The 23,733-nt window shown below is 43.3% G+C and overlaps 1 protein-coding gene across 1 annotated transcript in view; it reads right to left on the bottom strand.

Annotated features, from left to right (window-relative positions):
• PKP1 (plakophilin 1) overlaps positions 1 to 23,733 on the bottom strand; it is a 127,863-nt gene that overhangs the window by 25,759 nt on the left and 78,371 nt on the right. The window contains exons 6-8 of the mRNA XM_073561061.1: positions 22,618 to 22,795; positions 10,489 to 10,603; positions 10,243 to 10,401 (exon numbers count right to left, since the gene is read on the bottom strand). Coding sequence (XP_073417162.1) covers positions 10,243 to 10,401; positions 10,489 to 10,603; positions 22,618 to 22,795 — 452 coding nt within the window. The remainder of the gene's footprint in view (positions 1 to 10,242; positions 10,402 to 10,488; positions 10,604 to 22,617; positions 22,796 to 23,733) is intronic.

Raw genomic sequence — 23,733 nt, 5'->3', positions numbered from 1 at the left:
TGTTATGTTAATATTTATTCCGGAAAAGACAATGGCTTCGGGGAACAATGTGACAAGTTTTGGTAAGTATGTTACTCTATGTTATATGTACTGTATGTCTATGTATGTATTGTATGAATGTATTGTATGTATGTAGTATATATGTGGTATGTAAGTAGCATGTAGTATGTATGTAGCATGCATGTAGCATGCAGTATGTATGTAGCATGCATGTAGTATATATGTAGTATGTATGTGGTATGTATGTAGCATGTAGTATGTATGTAGCATGCATGTAGTATATATGTAGTATGTATGTAGCATGTAGTATGTATGTAGCATGCATGTAGTATATATGTAGTATGTATGTAGTATGTAGTATGTATGTAGCATGCATGTAGTATATATGTAGTAAGTATGTAGCATGTAGTATGTATGTAGCATGCATGTAGTATATATGTAGTATGTATGTAGCATGTAGTATGTATGTAGCATGCATGTAGTATATATGTGTTATGTATGTAGCATGTAGCATGCATGTAGCATGCATGTAGTATGTATGTAGTATGTATGTAGTATGTATGTGGTATGTATGTAGCATGCATGTAGTATGTATGTAGTATATATGTGGTATGTATGTAGCATGTAGTATGTATGTAGCATGCAGTATGTATGTAGCATGCATGTAGTATATATGTAGTATGTATGTAGTATATATGTAGTATGTATGTTGCATGTAGTATATATGTAGTATGAATGTAGCATGTATGTAGTATGTAGTATGAATGTAGCATGTATGTAGTATGCATGTTGTATGTATGTAGCATGTATGTAGCATGTAATTTTTTTTTTTTTACATTCAACACATTAGCCGGATGATGGGACTACTACTGTCCCATCATTGGCTAATGTGTCAATCACTGTCATGGTAGCAGGCATCGCCCGATGGGACTTGTAGTCCCATCGGACGATGCCTGCACAGACCCCCGAAGCCTGCACAGACCACCGGCAGGCCGGCACAGCCCCCCGGAGCCTGCACAGCCCCCCGGCAGGCCGGCACAGCCCCCCAGCAGGCCGGCACAGCCCACCGGAGCCTGCACAGCCCCCCGGCAGGCCGGCACAGACCACCGGAGCCTGCACAGACCCCCTGGCAGGCCGGCACAGCCCCCCGAAAGGCCCGTACAGACCCCAGAGAGGCTGTACAAGGCAAAAACAGGGTTTTTCTTATTCCGATACCGGAAGTCCCATAGACTTGAATGGGACTTCCGGTATCGGAATCGGCGATACCGATACTTTTTTTAAAGATCGGCCGATCCATTCCGATCCGATACTTTGAAGTATCGGACGGTATCGCTCAACTCTATTGGTAATACAATAATTACAGTAAATTGTTGCTTCCACTTGGTGCCTGAGCTGTTGCATTTAGTTATCTGCTACCATAGGCATCGAGGTGTTTCCAACTCATGCATTTATGACATATCAACAGGTGATGCTGTAATATCATGGATTAAAAAATGGTAGCATCAGATTCAGCACCACAATATTCAGCCAACATTCCACTGCAATATCTGGAAGAAGGGAAACCACTGATCCACCCATTTAATCCCTTAGAAGACATGGCCAATGCTGACTGCAGCACTTCCGGAATTTAACAGAGGGACGGGGCTCGGTATTCGGATGCTGATAGGTCGTTGGGGCAACCAGGAACACAACAAAGGAGTCAAGGCCTGCTATGGATTTATACCAAATCACAGCCTAAAAGAGTATCAGTTAGTTAGACAGGCAATGAGTATTGGTATAATTAGTATACTAAATAGAAGAGAAGTGATTCAGGACTGAACGATTTTTCATTTTTGCACTTTGACCTCCTGTTCTTCCAAGAGCCATAACTATATTTATTTTTCCGCTCACATAACCTTTTGAGGTTTTGTTTTTGTGGGACAAGTTGTACTTCACCATCCATTTCAACGTTCAATGTATTGGAAAATGGGAAAAAAATAGCAAAAAATGCTATGTATAAAAAGTTAAAAGCTATAGAAGCAGTGGGTGATAACAGTACATCTGTGCGCTAAAATAAAAAAATCAATGTGTACATTAGCAATGAAAACACCTGTGCTGTCTTGATTCCAAAGAATTGAACAATGAAATTGAATTACTTGCATTGTTTTTTAGGTATTATGAAATAAATTTTATTTAGTCATTCAATCATATTATATATTTTTAAATATACATTTTTATGAACAAACAATTTTTAGGCTGTGTGCCCACGTTGCGTTTTTTAAGCGTTTCCGCAGCGCTTTTAGACAAGCGTTTCTGCTGCGGAAATGCTTAAGAAAAGCATCCAATGTAATAGAATGGAAAACGCACATGTTGTGCTAATGGTGCGTTTTTTTCGGCTGCGGAAACGCTTAGCGGAAAAAAACGCAGCATGTTCATTAATTGTGCAGAGTCACATGCGATTCCGCATACATACACTGTAATTGCAAAAACGTACAGGAAAACGCATGTTAAAACACTTGACAATCGCATCAAAAACGCGTGTCAAGAAGCGCATGCATTTTCCCTGGCAAAGGGCATGCGTTTCTGCTCAGGAGAAAACGCTTGAAAAACGCTACATGGGCACATAGCCTTACAGTTTAAAATAGAGAATAAAGTTTTTTAGAACTCTTTCCCGACCAGGCAATTTTCTGTTTTTGCACTTTTTCTTCCCTTTTTCCCATGTCCCACATTTTCCATTGACATACTCATATGAGGACTTTTTTTGCAGGATGAGTTGTATTTTTGAATCGCTTAATCCCTTAATCCATTTTTTCATGTGAAGTAATGGAAAACGAGAAAAAAATCTAAATGTGGTGGAATAGCAAAAAAAAAAAAAAAAACAATTCTGCAATTGTTTTATTTTTTTTTTAACAAGCTTCATTTTACCTGGCAATATATTTCTCCACCTCAGCATGATTTACACAGATACAAAGCATGTACCGTATATTTTATTTTTAAGTGGTGAAAAATGTGTAAAAAAAATTGCGCTTGTGTCATCATTTTCCGAGATCCATAGCGTTTTCAATTTTCGGGATATGGACCGGGTGAGACATTGTGCTTTGTGACCCAAGTCGATGTTTTAATTGCCTGTTATTATATTTTGTTTCATTGTTGTGGAGGCCGAAAAACTGCAATTTTGGCATTTTGATTTTTATCTCAATACATCGCTTTACAATTAGGATTAATTTATTTTATATTTTGATATATATTAGACTTTTAACGAAAGCACTGATACCAAATGTCTATTTTTATTTTATTTTTTATTTCTTAATTTTTAAGAGATGAAAAGAAGGACGATTTGAACTTGTTTTATTTTTTCATATTTTTTAAAAAACTTTTTTCCACTTTTAGCTGTATTTAATCGTCTCCTTAGGGGACTTGAAGCTGCAATCGTCTGATCGCTTGTGCTATGCATTGTGATTTTCTCTATACGTAGCATGGCTGATGTACTGCAATGTCCTATGAACGCTGGCTAAACTCTGGCTTTCACAGGAGTATTGTAATGACAGGCCAGTGGTCTTCAGCAGACCCTGCCTATCATAGCAACCCATTGACATCCCATGATCTTGTTACGGGTGCCCTGATGAGTGTGTGGAATGACGTACCAGACTTTCAGTGCATGTTAGACGTTGACAGTTGCATTTAATAGCCGCTGGACGTCATCTTCCGGGAAAGATAAAGGCTTGGCATGCGAGTACGTAATATGACAGTAAGAGGTTAATATTGCTATAGGCCTCTTTGCAGCCTTTTGGACCAATTTTTGTTTGGTCTTTTTCATCAATATTTGAGGGACGCCCACTTCTGGGTAACAAACCTGTTGTGCCAAATTTAACAGTGTTCCATGGTATATTTAATGCCTTGGAATTTTTTTGTACTTGTCTCCTGACTGATAACTTTCAACAATGAGATCCCTTTGATATGTTATAAGCTTTTTGTGAACCATGGCTTCTTGTTACAGCTGTCAAAGGATGCAGGCTCAAAAGGCTACCTTGGACATATATGGTGCAAGCCACTCTGTCTGACAGATTCCAGAGGAACACTGGCCTTCACTCTTTAAACCCTCTATGGGTATCTTGACTTAAAACAGGGTCCACTTAATTGCTTCCATTGAATAATGGCTATCCAGAGGAGTGAACCATAGGCAAGAAAATAGTTGATTAGCAATTACGCAGTTTACATGATTTTGGAGTATTTGAAGCAGAATTGTGAGAATTTGTTGACCATTTATCCAGAAAAGTATTTTTGAGGTCAGACACTGAAGCTGGACTAGAGGGCCTGGCTCACAATACTTATTTTAGTTAATCACAAATGTGTTTGATGGCGTTGATGTTAGAAGTTTTGAGTGTGCCAGGCAAGTTCTTATACACCAAAATTACACTACCATTCTTTTATGGATCTAGAACATAAAAAGACCTTCCCCAAAGTGCTGACACGAAGTAGTAAGCATAACTTTTTTCAAAATTTCTTGCCATGCTAAAGCATTAAGTTTTCCTCTTACTGGAAGTAAGGAGCTCACTCCTATCCCTGAAAAACAACCCCATAGCATTATCCCTAATTAGTATTATTATCATTATCATCATGCAAAATTTAGGGGTTAAGAACATTTTTACAAACTAACAGACACTCTCTGCAGAAAGTTGTTCATAAATTAGAACCAAGCATGACTAATCAGTATACATTTCCACTTCTGACTTTATTTTGAAAAGTTATATTGGGTTATGGCCAACTGTAACCAAGGACATGCTAGATTACTAGCCTCAGAAAGGGAGTCAACAGTGCAGCAATTATTTTATTATGCTTTTTTAATATAATGTAAGGGGGTATAGAGACTGATACATGCCCTTATATATATATTCATGTCTTTCTGCTATTTACATATCCTTTTGGCAATGTATGTTATGCTGAAAGTTAGGGAAATCGTAGTACCCCTAATTGGACACTAGATGGGGCACAATTTTGTACATAGTTTCACATAGGAGGAGATACCCAGTGTAACAGACCAGATTAAGTCCCCGCCCAGAATATACCCAGGGTGTAAATTGGCCTAGGCCAGTTTATACCCCTCTAGGCCAGAATATACCCCAAGTATATTCTGGCCTAGGCCAAACTATACCCCGGGGTATAAATTGGCCTAGACCAGATTATACCCCTCTGGGTCAGAATAAACCCCAGCTGCTGTAGATCAACTTTTTCACGCTTTTGAGAACTATCAAAAACAGGGCCCCAGGCAGCACATGGGGCCCCAGGCAGCACACGGGGGGGGCAGAAACAGAGAACAGGGTTCAAGGCAGCATGCGGGGGCCCCAGGCAGCACACAGAGGCCTCAGGCAGCACACAGGGGACAGACAGCAAACTGGGTCCCAGGCAGCACACAGGGCCCCAGGCAGCACATGGGGCCCCAGGCAGCGCACGGGGTCCCAGGCAGCACACGGACAGAAAATGGGGTCCCCAGGCAGCGCACAGGGGCCCCAGGCAGAGCACAGGGGGCCCCAGGCAGAGCACAGGGGGCCCCAGGCAGAGCACAAGGGGTCCCAAACAGTGCACAGGGACACCAGGCAGCACACGAGGCCCCAGGCAGCACACAGGGCCTCCAGGAAGCACACAGGTGGTACAGACAGCACAAAGAGGGGAAGAGACAGCGCACAGGGGCCCTGCGTGCTGTCTCTTCCCCCCTGTGTGCTGCCAAGTGCCCCTGTGTGTTGCCTGATGCCCTCTTTTTGATGGTTCTCAAAAGCGTGAAAAATCTGATCTACAGCAGCGGGGGTATATTCTGACCTGGAGGGGTATAATCTGGCCTAGGCCAATTTATACCTTGGGGTATAGTTTGGCCTAGGCCACAAAATACCAGAGGTATAAACTGGGTATTTTCTGGGCGGGGGGTTAATCTGGCCTGTTACAACGGGAATAATATAGAGAATTTTCCTTTAGTGAGTCAGTAGGGGCCTAGTGCCCACGTTGGGGGGACAGCTTCGCAACATTAAGCAAGGTACCCAGACATTCAGAGTCTGGATGGACGGAAGTGCAGCTGAAGCAATAGCATGACTGCAGTTTGGAACAGGAGCTTGAGAAGCAGTCCTTGACAAGTACAGGAACACAGGTAGCTCACCATGTGGCAGATCATTGAATAGGTTGATGTCCTCTGTTCCGGGCAAAACAGACGAGGGAACCCCCAGTTGTATTGAGCTTGCACGGGGAGGACGCTGTGTTATCGCAAGAAGCAGTACGACCCCGTAATGTACTGAAGGATGTAGGAGAAAGCATAGGGAGAGCAGAGAATGTGGACTGTATGGAACCTAATGCTGATTTTGTAACTGACAAGAATGTGCTGTGACAAGCGAAGAGTAAAGTTCTTCGTTTTGTGTTTGAAATGGACTCTGTTTCTTATAGTACAACAACAGAAGCAGTGGAACTTCAGCCAGCCCAATGGGACCCTGATGGTGCAGAAGGTAAAGCAGAAGGTATGCTGCAGAGGGAACATTGTGTTCATGTGATTGGAGGCCAGGGTGCGTCAGAGTCACTAGTCTCAGCCACGACTACGGCCCTGCCACTCCCTCACAATAGCGCCATCATACTCTACAGCGCTTTACAAACATTATCATCACTGTCCCCATTGGGGCACACAATCTAAATTCCCTATCAGTATGTCTTTGGAGTGTGCTAGAAAACTGGAGAACTCGGAGGAAACCCACGCAAACAAGGGGAGAACATACAAACTCCCTGCAGATGTTGTCCTTGGTGAGGCACTGCAAAACAACAGTGCTAACCACTCAGCCACTGTGCTGTCCAATAAAAAAATTACTGTAAGAAACGCAATTTAACAGCATGAAAGCTAAAGCAATTTTTTGGCAATTTCAGATATGACTGTTGCCTGCCAGCATGCCAAAGACCAATCTGTTAAACAAGAAGAGATCCATGACATATCACATGCAAGCTCTGAAAATGTAGACTGGGAGCACAGAATGAGTCATGTCAGTAGATATTATGCATTGTCATGTTTTATTCTGTACTTCCAACCGGCAGCTTCATGGCTTGTACAGTGGGGAAAAAAAGTATTTAGTCAGTCAGCAATAGTGCAAGTTCCACCACTTAAAAAGATGAGAGGCGTCTGTAATTTACATCATAGGTAGACCTCAACTATGGGAGACAAACTGAGAAAAAAAAATCCAGAAAATCACATTGTCTGTTTTTTTTTTTCATTTTATTTGCATATTATGGTGGAAAATAAGTATTTGGTCAGAAACAAAATTTCATCTCAATACTTTGTGATATATCCTTTGTTGGCAATGACAGAGGTCAAACGTTTTCTGTAAGTCTTCACAAGTTTGCCACACACTGTTGTTGGTATGTTGGCCCATTCCTCCATGCAGATCTCCTCTAGAGCAGTGATGTTTTTGGCTTTTCGCTTGGCAACACGGACTTTCAACTCCCTCCAAAGGTTTTCTATAGGGTTGAGATCTGGAGACTGGCTAGGCCACTCCAGGACCTTGAAATGCTTCTTACGAAGCCACTCCTTCGTTGCCCTGGCGGTGTGCTTTGGATCATTGTCATGTTGAAAGACCCAGCCACGTTTCATCTTCAATGCCCTTGCTGATGGAAGGAGGTTTGCACTCAAAATCTCACGATACATGGCCCCATTCATTCTTTCATGTACCCGGATCAGTCGTCCTGGCCCCTTTGCAGAGAAACAGCCCCAAAGCATGATGTTTCCACCACCATGCTTTACAGTAGGTATGGTGTTTGATGGATGCAACTCAGTATTCTTTTTCCTCCAAACACGACAAGTTGTGTTTCTACCAAACAGTTCCAGTTTGGTTTCATCAGACCATAGGACATTCTCCCAAAACTACTCTGGATCATCCAAATGCTCTCTAGCAAACTTCAGACGGGCCTGGACATGTACAGGCTTAAGCAGTGGGACACGTCTGACACTGCAGGATCTGAGTCCATGGTGGCGTAGTGTGTTACTTATGGTAGGCCTTGTTACATTGGTCCCAGCTCTCTGCAGTTCATTCACTAGGTCCCCCCGCGTGGTTCTGGGATTTTTGCTCACAGTTCTTGTGATCATTCTGACCCCACGGGGTGGGATTTTGCGTGGAGCACCAGATCGAGGGAGATTATCAGTGGTCTTGTATGTCTTCCATTTTCTAATTATTGCTCACACAGTTGATTTCTTCACTCCAAGCTGGTTGGCTATTGCAGATTCAGTCTTCCCAGCCTGGTGGAGGGCTACAATTTTGTTTCTGGTGTCCTTTGACAGCTCTTTGGTCTTCACCATAGTGGAGTTTGGAGTCAGACTGTTTGAGGGTGTGCACAGGTGTCTTTTTATACTGATAACAAGTTTAAACAGGTGCCATTACTACAGGTAATGAGGGGAGGAAAGAGGAGACTCTTAAAGAAGAAGTTACAGGTCTGTGAGAGCCAGAAATCTTGATTGCTTGTTTCTGACCAAATACTTATTTTCCACCATAATATGCAAATAAAATGAAAAAAAAACAGACAATGTGATTTTCTGGATTTTTTTTCTCAGTTTGTCTCCCATAGTTGAGGTCTACCTATGATGTAAATTACAGACGCCTCTCATCTTTTTAAGTGGTGGAACTTGCACTATTGCTGACTGACTAAATACTTTTTTTCCCCACTGTATGTGACATGTCAAGATGTATGGAGGGAAGCTATGAATATTATGTAGTAACATGTGCCGATTGGGGGGTGGTCCCTCTTGGTGGATGAAAAAATGGAGTCAGACTCAGATGCTTGTTCAATTTAGGTTCTCTTTATTGGGTGTCTTCTCCGACATCCACAGCAATGTGACAGCTTCTGCACCCTGGCCTGGATACCTGTCACCTCTGCTTTCTCCTGTCTGCAACGGCCCTCTAGGTTCTTTCACTGTGGCTGCTGTTAGGTCCACGGCCACACCGCTTCCCCGGTTCGGTACCCCAGGCATCCTATCGGTGCAGCTGTCCTGTCAGGGCCACCCCCGGCTGACTGACTCTCCTTGGAACTCTCCTTCCTTTTATTCCTTCTCTCTGGAATTCCCCTTCTCTGTCCTGTAACTCCGTCCACCGTGACGTTGCGTTTCCTAGCTTCAGCTGCTGTTAGGTCCTCCTCTCACTGTCCTATGTCTCCCTCTAGTGGCCAAAACCCAGTACTACACCGTCTCTCACTATTGCTAGCTGTTTCCTCATATATATACACAATTTTCCATCAAACATTGTACACTGCACATTTTACATTCACTTTCTCCATCAGACAGGTTCACATATCAGTCCACCCTCCTACAATTACATACTAGCTTTAACCCCTTAATGACAGCCAATACGTCTTTTAACTGACCTGAGATATAAGAGAATATCATCCACACACAAGTGACAATTCAGCAGCTGTCAGCTGTACACTATAGCTGACAACTTGCTGTATCATAAACGATCAGTGTTGTCACCATCCATATCTGTTTAACCCCTTAGTTATGCTGTCAAAAGTGACTACATCAAATAAATGTTTAATAGATTGTGGGGGCTTCCCCTTTAATCTAATTGACACACCGAGATCATGATTTTGTAGTCCTGATGTTTGCCATAGCTGTTCATGGCCAAATAGCGGCCTTAGAGTCTCCCGGCTATAGCTGTCAGTTCAGAAGTTAGCAACATTTAGGTGGTAAACAAACATTTTTTCATTCCTGCTATACACCTTTGCATTAATTCCTGAAAATCACCTGAAGGGTTAATAAACTACCTAACAAAAGTTTTCAATATGTCAGCGGGCTGTTTTTAAAATTTTATCATGTTTGGGGGTTTCCAATATATAGCACCCCCAAAAGTCACTTCAAATGTGAAGAAGAAATGCATAGAGCAAGACAGGGAGGGGGGGAGCAGTTGAATAAGCCCCGCCCATTGGACCGGACCACGGCAGTTTACATACATCTGAACCGATATAAAAAAGGTATTTATGCATGAAAGGTGCGGCGTCAGGGGGAAGCAAAAGTACTAAGAGAATCCTTATGTGACACACAATTGAATGATATCATTATATGATATCTCAAAAAAGGGGTGACAGATTCCCTTTAAATAGATACACGGCCATCTATTTCAACTTGTTACCTAACATGTTGATCCGTAGGAAGGCATTTATTTATTGTCAGATTAACCCTACATCTAAAAGGTAAATAACATTTTCTGAGCTGACAGATTCCCATTAAGACTAAAACTAGCCACATTGTTTGTTTACCTGTATTTTGTCGCTTTTGTTGCTGAAGCATCCTGTAGATGTCTTGTTGGTTTGCTGGTTATTCCTCATTTGCTCATTCAGTTGTGTATATTTATTGGGCACTTCTGAGTCCAAATGGTAAGACAGATTGTGAAGAATACAGGCACAGTTCTCAACGGACTAAAATGAAGCAAATATAGTGAAAAAAATAATCAAAAAATAATCTATAATTTTTTAGTGACAGCTAATATTAGACGCAAATATTACCTTGTCGTCAGGACACTGAGCAGCCACACGCTGCTGTATATAATGCATTAGTGAGTCTACTAGCCTTGGAGTATTGCGCATGGCCTGTCGTCCAACATCTGCAGAGCTAAGGTTCCTGATGGAAATATTAAATGATCAGTCTAGAAAATGTTTAAAAATCTTTTCAAAGGAAGAATGTAGTAGAAACAAATATGTTTGTATTTTTGTAATATCTGAAAGATGAAAATATATTTTCCCCATATAGTACACTCTAGTGTTAAACTTCTGCCATTATAAATTTACATGTACAAAATTGAATGCCCCTCATCCTCCGTATGTGATTGGCGCATATCCTCAGGTATTTTAAGAACCCCAAAAGGTCAATCCTCATTTCATCAAAAAGTAGAATTCAGGGATAACTTGGGGCATCAAACATTAACAACTATCCAGTGATTTCTTGTTTATGGCCGAATTACTGGTAATCTCTTAAGGGCAGAACCTACTTTGACCTTTCAAATCTGATATGTATCTTTGGGAACATGGACTCATGGTCAGTGATCGCATGGGATTACCTACTCTAATATATGCCCCTCAAACATATGCCACTCTAGAATACCAGCTTGTATTTGGGGATGTGTCATTTTGTCACACAGTTGCATGTAGAAATGTATATTTTATTAATGTCCATATGCAGCAAGTATCACACTTGATATACAGTCTGTAGCTTTCTCTAACATCAGAAATGGGAACTAACTGTTATCATTGCTATTAGCACTTAGATTCCTATTTCAATAGTGATCACAAAGTAAAACACTTCAACATATCCGTTTGTCAGATATTTAGTAGAGGGGCTGTGTGAAGAATATGGGGGGATTTAATATCATGCCGATAAAATGTATCATATCCGGCCCGAGATTACAATCCTTCAAAATGTGAAGCTGAAAGAGGACTCCTCGCTCAGCAGGTGGTCCAGCCTCATCAGTTTTAAAAGGAAAAACTCACACCCCCACATAGATTGTACCAAGGATCTCTTGACAGGATGACCCCCTGCTACATGCTGTTTAAATGCTTCACTCAAGTTCCCCTGGTCAGATGGGAATTTTATAGGAAGATTATGGATTTATTGCATGTCCTAGCTGTATATTGGTTACATTTCAAGATCTCAGGAACTGGCCGACAGCCTGCCAGTGTCTCAATCCGTCCTAGCACTCTAGGGTGGGAAGATATGTAGAATGTCTAGCAGAAGCCAGGTAGCAAAGCCGTGTTTGGTCTCTAAGCGTTGCGGGGTCTTGGCCAGATACAATTGCACCAAAATCGCCAACCTATGACAATCCATTGAGAAGGTATGATCTATCATAGATTTTGGGAGGGAGGACTAGAACCATCCCAGGGATGGGAAAGGAAGTGACTGACCGAGGGGTTAAATGCTCTTGTGAGGCTGTGTTGCTCTGCTCTTATTTTTCCTGGGGTTCACTTCTGAGAGGGAAGGTCATGAAATGTATCATGTTGGAAGGAACTGGAAACAGCTGGCACCCCACAACCCCCATATGGTCCAGCTTCAAGGATGATCATCAAGCCTGCAACTGACATGTTCCATATGCTTACACCTTGTGTACTACCATCTGTATTTGCATATCTGACCAGGGCTCCTATATAGAATAACACCCTGGTGCCAGTCAATAACCAGGTTATGTTTACATATTCAAGGAATGCCCAAGACTACAGCCACCATCAGGTTATCGAGGACAAAAAAAAATTACAGATTCTAAATTAAAGCTCCAGTAAGCAGACACCTCCTTAGTGACATACTTCACCATGTCCTGGGTGAGAGGTGTGCCATCAATAGCAGTGACTTTCCTAGGAAAGCATAATTTTATCAAGGGTAAACCAAGATCCTTTGTCACCATTGCATTAACAAAACTTGCTGCGGAACCGGTATCAATAAAGATCTCAAGCCTCAAAGATTTCTCTAGACAGGATAAACAAATAGGGAGCAATAGTTTTGCAGAATCATAGGGAAATATCTTTACACCCAGGTGGGCATCCCAAGACTCTCCTCAGTTATTGCTAAGAACTCGTTTTTGTCATTTGAACCCTTGATGTTGATGGGAGTGGGCCACCCCAATTTGCATGTGATCCTCAGTAAGGGTAACACGTATACAAGTCTAATGTGGAGGTTCAGAGTCAGGAGTGAGTTCCTGTCTTCGTTTGTGCAACTGCGTCAATGACTGCAGCTCCTGCTCCTTCCTCATTTGAGTATCTCAGAATGCACTGGGGACGCTCAAATGAACCGTCATTAAACAGGAAGTAGGTAAAAGAAAATAAAACGGCTTAGTGAGGGAACAATAGAACATTTTTAAATTAAAGTATGTTAGAAAAAATATTAGATTGTGTAATTAAATAGACATTTAGGATTTAAATAAATATTACTGTCAAACCACCCATTTAAGATGCTCCTGCAGAATGTCACAGATCAATGATTTTACACTCATCCTAAGGGCACAGTCAGACACCCGTATAAAATCGGACCACAGTTAGCTCTCCTGATCTGAGCATGACAACTGCATAGAAATACATGAAACTGTCATGCTTGAGTTTAGAGAGCCGCCGGCCAGTCCATGCACTGCGATAAGATCTCAGTCCGATTTATACTACTAAATACTACACCCATTTTCAATGTGCTTCAGCCTTCCTCTTTTCGTTGCACACAACGAAGTAAGCCTGCTCCTTAAAAGTGTGTGAAATGGCACAGAAAATTTTTTGGGGGGTCAATCCTCACGAATACAATTGCCAGCTGTTTGAATTTGTAAATTTGATTTTTTGTGGATTGATCTGCTCATCTCTAGTGCTGTCAGCTCAGAAGTAGGAAAAATCAGTGAGTCCCATCTACTGTTCAGAGAAGTCTGTGCAGAATTTGACTTAAAGGCAGTTAGAAAATCATACTTTCAATGCAGAAATTAGAAAAAATTTCAAATAACAGAAGTCAGTTTGTTCATAAAAGAAATGGAGAATAGTAAAATAATGAATGTTTGCAGGCAACAGTGAATCATGGCGGTCCTGCACTCTATCAAATGGTGATGGGTTTTGGTCAGTATTAATGGTGTGGTAAATAATGATAATACAGCCAGATACTCTTATCCAATGCCATCAAGGAGGCATTTTTTTACTCCAAATTTATTCTACAGGAGGCCAATGACCCTAAACATCCAGCCAATGTAATTGATAGCTATCTTCTGCATAAAGATGAACAAGGAGTTACTAATTAAATAGTTTGTATGGATGAAAAAAGACAATTGTACGTACTGTTTGCCTGTTCCTCGCCTGCAGACAGCTGAGAAATGATTCTTCTTTCCACACAATCTGCAGGTTTCACCATATGCTGAACACTTGGTTTTGTCTCTCTCATGTCTTTTCACATAATACTTGCAGTGGACAGTGCTTATAGGGCGGCTTGGTCTTGTCTTTCCTTTCATAGATACTGCATGTACCTTATCATCATCATTATCACTGGTGCCTGCCATCATCTTCAGGCTGTGTTCTGACAGCTCAGCAGCCCTGAAGATTTGCATGCATTTCTCTGAAGTCATGTCTTCCTCTCTCAGTAATCTTTCTTTGCGATGACTGCCTCTTATGCCACACACCAGACTGTCCCTGATCTCTCCAAAACCACATGTTGTTGCCAGCCTCCTCAGCTCTGTCAGATATCTGTCCACATTTTCACCATCCTCCTGATGTCTTGTGAAAAAGTTATATCTTTCCACTGTCTCATTCTTCTTTGGGTCACAGTGTTTATCAAATGCCTGCACAATATCTGCTAGAAGGAGGTTGTCTGTGTCTGGGAGTAAGGTGTGGGCTAATTCTCTACCATTTTCCCCAATAAGGTAATAAAACAACTTCACTTTCCGTTTGTCATCACTGGGGGCCACTGTGAGATCCATATACAGTGTAAACTCTTCTTTCCAATGTCTCCAAGTCTGGGACAGATTACATGAAGTCACATCCAGTCCCTGAGGGGGCTTCAGACCAGTCTCCATTTTGCAGTAATGTCAGGGAGTCTGTAGTTACAAGTGCTGTGATTCTCTGCTATCCTCTGTACAGTCCCAGCCTCACACAAGCACTGAGGATTTGCAGGTTCTGTGCCCAGCTGCCACCATGTTCTGTTATGTATTTCCGGTCAAGGATCACACTCCTTGGATATCTCCAGGCTTGTTTATTACATGAGACTTGTGATACATTCCTCCATTACAAGATGTCTGCTGACAACAACTAACCAACAAGTTCTTGCACTCTATATTACACACATCAAAGTAGTGAGAACCCTAGAGGCCACATCAACATATAACATATTGCTACATACATCAAGTTCAACTGAGGGATGGAAAATAATGCATAATCTGATGATGCATAATAAATTCCACTCCAAAAGAGGTACTTTCCTTTCTGATTCCAATTGTTGATCCACTAGACCAAACATTAAGAAAAAGCTTTATACATTTACATGCAAATTGCCTCTTCAGGGAGGAAGAGGGCTTGAACTCTATAGTACCACCTGTTGGTAGTAGCGATCCTACAAGTCACAATCAACCCTTTAACGATTCTTGTAATATGACTTAGTACAAGGAGAAACCTTACCCCTTAGACCTTATACATTTACATACATATTTAGGTTATTTTCTTCAAAATAAAGCATCCATACCTTTACTTAAGCCATCAACGCTTCCCACTGTGACCAACTCTTGACGTAGATCATTCCACAAATTAATGCCCAAAAGACCATAAAATGAAAACCATGCAAAAAGGCCCATGTCTCTAAAAATCATTTGGTGGTTTTATAAAAATATGGAACAATCAGTGGAGCAGGGGAATAAAATAAAAGCAAAAACTTGCCACTTTTGACCTGGTGGTAGGTCCTCTTCAAGGATCCTGCATTACCACATATTTTAACATAGTAACATAGTTATTAAGGTTGAAGGAAGACTTTAAGTCCATCTAGTTCAACCCATATCCTATCCTAACCTGCCCTAACATGTTGATCCAGAGGAAGGCAAAAAAAACCCATGTGGCAAACAGTAAGCTTCACATTGGGGAAAAAAATTCCTCCCCGACTCCACATACATTAATCACGACCCTCCACAGTAATTTATCAACCAGTTTGATTGAGATGGTATTGGTGTCAAATAAATGAGTCTTCCCAATTAAAGGATTCCCCCCAAAAAAAACAACTGTAATAGGCAAGGTGGTGACAAGTGTATTTTTTGTCATACTAGAAAAACGGATCAATTATGCAAATGACACCGGTCAGAGTTTGATCAGAGTTCCAGCACTGTGTGATCCAATTCTATTGGATGAGGATAAGATGGAGAAAAATATAAAATATTGCATCAAACTCAGGCTCGCAGCAATTTTTTCCTCAAATAGCCTGAAAATCAGTCTGAGTGCAGTCCAATGTTTGCACTCGGAACGATAATACTGTCAGATGCGGGAGCTCTTACCCTACCTACATTACACCTTTACCCAACTACTAGCTGGGTTGTTCTCTTGGCTGTTATGAAAAGTGATATCCAATAGGGTTGCCATTTTGAAGACACCCTTGCATCACCACCCAATCTGGTAATTATGCCTGGAAGTACAGAAACAGGAATCTCCTTTATTTTCTTAGACCCCTTTCTACTCCCCCTTACTACATTAACTCAGCTACTTGCTTGCTCGTCGTTAAATATTTTACACCAGGGACGTAAAAATAATAACTATAACGTGCAGTAAGGGCAGTCAGGGATAGAGGAGGGCACCTGTTCATTTTCCCTGATATGAAAAGATTATTACTGTTAAATTCCTGTGATAATTGGGGGCCTTGAAGATTTTGCATTGGGACCTACAAGCTTCACGTTACTGCTGGGATGCTAGTCACTTCTCACTGCCAAGCCATGAGTCAGAGAGGTCATGGAGTCCAAGATCAGAAGCAAGGAGGGTACGTCATAAACAGAAGGAAAAGACAAAAGCGTAGTCAGGTAACGTTCCGAGGTCAGAGTACCAGGAGGATAACGGATCAGAGCTGAAGGGATTAAACAGGCAGATAGTCAGAACAAAGTCCAAAGTCGGGCAACAGATCAAGCATATAGAAATCAAGACACAGGCAGTGGTCTGGGAGAAGCTGCTCAGTTAAGTAAACATGGCAACATGGCATTTACCCAGGATAGTGAACACCAGGAGACAGCCATGCCTCCCAGTCACCAATTGGCAAGTCGAGCCGTCAATAAACACACTGGCAGCTCAGCACGCCCCTGAGCCAGATTGGATAGCCATGCTGCCAATTCAAAGTACTGACAGCTTCAGCACACCCCTGGACTGCATTGGACGGCCGAGCTTTCAGTAACTGCATCCCAGACACCCTCAGGGGTGGCACCGTGACAACTGCACTATTCTCCACTCTCCCCCACTAATCCCAAACTCATTTAACAGCATGCTACTCTCACAATTGTTAATGACTTTCTCTGTTGTAGTTTGCGCCTTCAGATCTCTAAATTAAGCTTCCAAGTAGGCAACATGCTCACATCTGCCACATCATCATTTACCCAGGAACTCCTACTCCACTTTTGTTTATAAAAGATAGGCTGTGCAATGAAGAAAACCTCCAATTCTTATATTCATTATCCAAAGTAAAAATATCAAAGAATAATACAACTGTTAGACTGGACACACAATGTAATATTTGCTGAAGAGTGCAATAAAACTTTTTTTCTCCAATTTTACCTTTGTGGGCATATTAGCAACCAAAATATTTGGCATCTAATGCACGTTTGTCCTCTTGTATACATTCACCAATCATAAGCAGACAGAAATGGTCGGGCGGACATGTGCCCACCTTAGCTTAAAGCAGATTTCTCAGTGTGCGAGATGTACACTATCGCACAGCCCTCATCTCAAGGTCTAAGGCCCCCGTCACACATAGCGACACACCAGCGATACCGAAAAAGACCTTGTCAGGATCGTTGGTGTGTCGCTACATGATCGCTGGTGAGCTGCCAAACAGGCAGATCTCACCAGCGATGAGGACCAGCGACAACGCGGGTAACAAGCGAGGGCGTTGCTTAGTTACCTGCTGTGTACCTTAGATACCAGCGCGCTGGTGCAGGGAGATGGTAACCAAGGTAAACAGCGGGTTTCTAAGCGCCGCGTGGCGCTAAAAAACCCGCTGTTTACCTTGGTTACCAGCTCCTTGCACCAGCGCGCAGGTATCTAAGGTACACAGCAGGTAACTAAGTGACGCGCACGCTTAGTAACCCGTGGTTTACCTTGGATACCAGGCTCCAGCTCACTGATTGCTGGTCTCCCACCTGCCACATGCAGTGATGCGTGCTGGCCAGCGGGAGACCAACGATCAAAAAAATGTTCAGGGCTTTCGAGCACGATCAGCGATACCCGGCAGGGGGGCCGGTCGCTGATAGGTGTCACACACAGCGATATCACTGGTGAGATCGCTGTTGCTTCACAAAAATTGTGACTCAGCAGCGATCTCGCTAACGATCTCGCTGTCTGTGAAGGGGGCTTAACCTCCTGCATGATTAGAAAGCACAGATGGCTAATACCTTTCAGATAAGGTCGTAGCAGTTGATGTGAGGGAAGGGTAGCACAATAAATAAATAAATCACACAATAGAAACTGATGGTAATCAAATAATTACAAACAGCCCATTAAATAGCATAGTGTAATGACAGACTGTTCATATGTTTTAAAATAACAAAAAGCTCCAAAAATCATCCGTCTTAAGCCCCCGTTACACACTGCGATATCGCTAGCAATATCGCTGTAAAGTCACCGATTTTGTGTCATTGCAGCGATATTGCTAGCGGTATCGCTGCATTTGATACTTACCTCCGACCGGCTCCCCCGCTGGTTATCGCTGATCGCGCGAGAAGCTCCTGGACCATTCCTCGTCGTCAGCTTCCTGCTGGGCTTCCTGCTGTGACGATGAGTGACGCGTGGAGCCAGGCGGGAGGACGCAGGATCGCCGCGTCTGACAGGTAAGTAGCGATCCCCGTCCCCAGCGATGTCGCTGGTGAGATCTGCCTGTGTGGCAGCTCACTAGCGACCACCTAGCGATGCACCAGCAATCCTGACCGCATCATATCGCTGGTCGGGATCGCTGGTGAGTCGCTAGGTGTAACGGTACCCTTAGTCATTTGTGATCAGGCAGACTAGTTTGTGTAGAACAATATATCAAACTGATGATGTCGCTGTTAGAGGTAACATCATCTTGCTGTGATAGAAATACTGTATATACTCGTGTATAAGCCGAGATTTTCAGCACATTGTTTTGAGTTGAAAATGCCCCCTCAGCTTATACATGAGTCATTGTGCAGAAATCAGCAGGGGAGGAGGAGCGGCAGCAGGAGCAGGTGGCTGGGACATCATACTCACCCTCCTGTGCAATCGCTGAACTTCCCCTTTATCCTCCGTTGTCCCAGGGCTGGCAGCTTCTTCCTGCATTGAGCGGTCACATGGTACCACTCATTACGGTCATGAATATGGACGCGAATCCACTCCCATAGGCGTGGCGTCCATGTTCATGACCTTAATGAGCGGTACCACGTGACCGCTCAATGCAGGAAGAAGCTGCCAGCCCTGGGACAACGGAGGATGCAGGGGACATTCAGCGATTGCACAGGAGGGTGAGGAGGACAGGGGAGCACAGAGGAGCACAGCGGAGCATGGGGGAGCACATAGCAGGATGGGGGAGCACGGAGCAGGATGAGGGAGCACGGAGCAGGACGGGGGGAGCACTGAGGAGGACAGGGATGCACTGAGGAACATGGAAGAGGATGGGAGAGGACAGGAGCTGAGCCATACATAGAAGGATGGGACGGGGGAGCCGAGCCATGCATTCTGGGAGGGGGGAGAGCCACACAGAGCAGGACAGGGATGAGGGGACAATGTATAACCAGCTTATATTCGAGTCAATAAGCTTACCCAGTTTTCCGTGGCAAAATTAGGGGCCTCGGCTTATACTCGGGTCGGCTTACACACGAGTATATATGGTAAGTGATGTGCTATATATTCCATAATGTCCTCACTTCTTTCTTAATTGCCAGAGGAAAAAGGAGGCCAATTGTGGCCTGCATTTGGTAGGAATCCTGCTTGGATGCCTGGAGCTTTTCATGTTAAATGTTGTATGTTCAACCCACTTCCAAAAAAATGACAAAAATTCCTGATAGCTACATGACCAAAAAGCTAACACCTACAGCAGAGAGCTGTATTAGTGTGGCATGTATGGGTGTAACATTTTTCTTGTAAAACAGATGTGCAAAAAATGTATCTGGTATGCACATGTGTGGAATTTAGGGTATTTTTGAAAGACTAATTATTTCTTCCACAAAACATTTGCACAAGGAATGCAAAAACTGAGAACAAACAACTGTGTCAAGTAAGCACATTGTCTAAGACATTGTCATTTTTAACTATAAAAACTATTCTGCTGTTTTTCTTCTGCTTTTTAGTGATTTGAGAATTAAGAAAAAAATGTGTATCACTGTTTAATTACACTAAGCCTGGCTTCTCTCCTATCTATCTCTCCCCAATAGAATCTCTGTATTATTAGCAGACTGCTATTCATCTTCAGTTACTCATCATATTACTGTCTGCAGTACCGTATTTTTTGGGACTATAAGACGCACCGGACCATAAGACGCACCCCACCATAAGACACACCCCAGATTTTCAGAAGAAAAATAGGGAAAAAAATTAGTGTGTCAAATGGGGGTCTGTCTTACAGTCCGAATTCACTTTACCCGGGGGGATCAGCAGTGCTGGTGGAGCGGTGTCACAGGGGGTGTTCAGTGGTCCAGCGATATGACTCCCATCCCAGGTTGGAGCAGCAGGTGCGGTGGCCTCTGGGAAATCCCATCCCAGGCTGGTGCGGCAGTCTTGGAGGTGGTGCTCGGGGCTCTGCCAGCATATTGCGAAAGCCCGGAGGCCCCGCACATCCATTGCTGCACCATGCTAGTGTGGGTTGCAGTAGGTTCGGCGGTGGTGCTCTGTGGTGCAAGGGGCTGCGCCGGCATCTTGTGAAAGCCCGGAGGCCCCGCACATCCATTGTTGTGATGCGGTGGCCTCCAGGAAAATGGCTGCTCAGATTGAGATCTCAAATTAGTCTATTTCACCGCACACTCAAACAGATTTCATGCAAATGGGTGTTCATTTTATTACATGTGGGAGCCAAACAAGAATATCTAGCACACAGTAGAAGCGATATAAACAAGCCATTTCGGCTCAGCCCGAGCCTTTATCGCTGAAATACAAAAAACATATATCGGATATACGAATGAAATACAGAGAAACAATAACAAAAAATCAATAAAACAAAAAGATCATCCCAGTGGATCAAAGTGGTGGAGATAAATACATATACACATATATACAATATATACAATATGATAATCCATAGTTAAATAAGGATATGTCAATCAAATAGCCTAGTCGACTAACACCAAATAGAGCTGAAATATCCGATATATGTTTTTTGTATTTCAGCGATAAAGTGATAAAGGCTCGGGCTGAGCCGAAATGTCTTGTTTATATCGCTTCTACTGTGTGCTATATATTCTTGTTTGGCTCCCACATGTAATAAAATAAACACCCATTTGCATGAAATCTGTTTGAGTGTGCGGTGAATTAGACTAATTTGAGATTGGGACCTACTGGTCCGTTGCACCTGCACCTCGTTAAATTTGACTAGAGTGCACGCTAATTCCTCAGTTCAGATTGAGATCTCAGCAACAAGATCTCATCTCCAGATCTCAGGAGACGAGATCTTGTTGCCAAGATCTCAATCTGAGCATGCGCCGCCCTCGGCGGCCATTTTCCCGGAGGCCACCACATCGTAGCAATGAATGTGCGGGGTCTCCGAGCCTTCACAAAATGCTGGTGAAGCCCCCCCCGCACCACAGAGCACCACCACCGAATCTGCCACACCAGCCTGGGATGGGAGTGTGATCATTGCCCGGCAGCGTCGGACCGGGACCACCGCAGAATCGCACGACTCCTGCTATGGCCACAGTATTTGTAAATATATTCCGACTATAAGATGTACCGTCATTTTCCCACAAATTTTTTGGGGAAAAAGTACGTCTTACAGTCTGAAAACTACGGTATTTGTTAAATGTTTTAGGGCTTTTTCTTCCAACCTTTATTACTGAGCTGTCAGCTCTGATTTCTTCTCTCAGTATCCTAAAATCACCCTAAAGTGGCTGCTTCATTCCCTGCATAGGGTTTTACACAGGCTATGAAAGTTCCTCCTCATTGGCAGCACTATACACTGTAATGCGATAGCTGAAAGGAATTATGAGGAAATCTATGTATTTACACCTGAGATCATGCCAGCCTACTGTTACTGATGCAATGTTCTGCATTGTGTGAAAAGGTGGCAGGCATCGCTTTGGCATTTCGTTGAATCGAGTCACAAATTGTTTGAATTTTTCAGGATCTACAAATTTAATAAGATTCAACTTCAATTCGATTTAGATCGAATCTATTAAATCATCTCTAGCTGTCATCCTTTTTTCCCCTCTGACATCTAGCAGTACAAAGTGTCCATTCACATTAAGGCTGTGTACCCACTTAAGCATTCATTTTGTTTTCGCTCTTTTACCGGCAAAAACGCTTAAAAAACGCTTGCAAGAAGCATCCCATTCACTTTTTGTGCATATTGATGCATTTTTTTCCGCGAAAAAAATGCATCCCGGTAGAAAACGCAGCATGCTCATTAATTTCACGGAAAAATCCGCATTTATAACAATATTCTATGAGACTGGGGATGCTCCGGAAAAAAACGCATAACAAACGCGTGGAAAACGCACGGAAAAAAATGCGTTTCCTGGGAAGGAGTCCGGTTTTTAGTCAGGAATTTTCTGCATACGTGGGTACATATTAGGATAACCATGAATAAAAGTTATTTTCTTCCGAACTAGAGGTACTCTTTCCAACAGTTGTCTATTCTGACCAATAAACATTTCAAGCAGACACCTGTTATGACATGTCTTAATAAGTTGTGCAGAGAGGAGGGCCATGGGCTACTATGGGCTTACTATGAACAACTAATTGAAATAATAAATTACAAGTGTGCTTATACAAGCAAACTGTTTATACATCTCTTACCTTAAACATCCAGTTGCATTAAAGAATATTTCAGGGTCCATTGAACTCTTCTGAGCAGACACTGTATTCTCTGTCCAGCCAGAAAATGGAACCACAACACATTCATTCAATACAGGAAGAGCTTCATTAACCAGTTCCTTCTTCAGCTCATCAGTGGATGACAAATTCCAAAGCAAACCTGTATGAAACACAGAACGACATCTCTTTTATAGCAGTGGTGGTAAAATATTACAAAGCATTCCACAGCCTCAGAATGAGGTCTCAGACTAGAACAAGAAACACATTTGTTCATAGAAAAATTATATAGGGAATTTTGAATCTCAACCAGTAGCTGATATCATTGTAAGGCTACATTCACACATGTGTGTGTAGTAATCGCAGGTACGCGGGATGCAGTGATGAGACGGGAGACGGGATGAACTTAAGATGTAACTTTTATATATATGTATACCTATAGGGCTATCTTGAGTAACCAAACAAGATAACAACAGTTATCCTTGTAGGGATCAAAACAAGAATACACTGGTAACACGAACACGACTAACCCGGCCAAGACCGGTCACTATAGGGCCACGGAATGGCCGACTACGGGTCCTGAATATTAACTACAACGTGTCACTTATCCTCTGTGACGTCCGGCAGAGTGGTGGTCGGTGATGCTTCGGCGTTTCAGCCGCTGGGCCCAGCCGACGAGGATCTGGTGGAGACTTCGGGCGTTCCTACGCCCAGGCGAGGTGTGGCACAGCAGGCCCCTGAAGAGTTCCTCTGCATTGCGCCTCCCGGCGGAGGCGGGACGGCGTTGCCCGGGGACCGGAAGGTGTAGGCCGCAGCCACAAGATGGGGACGGGCAGCAGCGGCCGCAGGTGGAGGTGAAAAATCCACAGCCGAGCTGCGGGGGCCACGGGTGGCAGTGGACAGGCCGCAGTCGCGGGCTGGAGTGGAGCGGCGGCGGCCGCAGCCGTGGGCTGGAGTCGGGCGGTGGAGGCCATGGGCGGCAGTGGGCAGGCTGCAGCCGCGGGCTGGAGTGGCAGTGGCCGTGGGTGGCAGCGGACAGGCCGTAGCCGCGGGCTGGAGTTGCGTGGGGGCGGCCACGAGGAGCGCGGTCGGATGGTCGGT

This window comes from Dendrobates tinctorius, unplaced genomic scaffold (assembly GCF_039654945.1).
Source record: "Dendrobates tinctorius isolate UK_male_01 unplaced genomic scaffold, ASM3965494v1 ptg000312l, whole genome shotgun sequence".
Taxonomy (NCBI): domain Eukaryota; kingdom Metazoa; phylum Chordata; class Amphibia; order Anura; family Dendrobatidae; genus Dendrobates; species Dendrobates tinctorius.
Note: the sequence above shows the minus strand (reverse complement) of the source record. Positions and strands in the feature narration are given on the sequence as shown.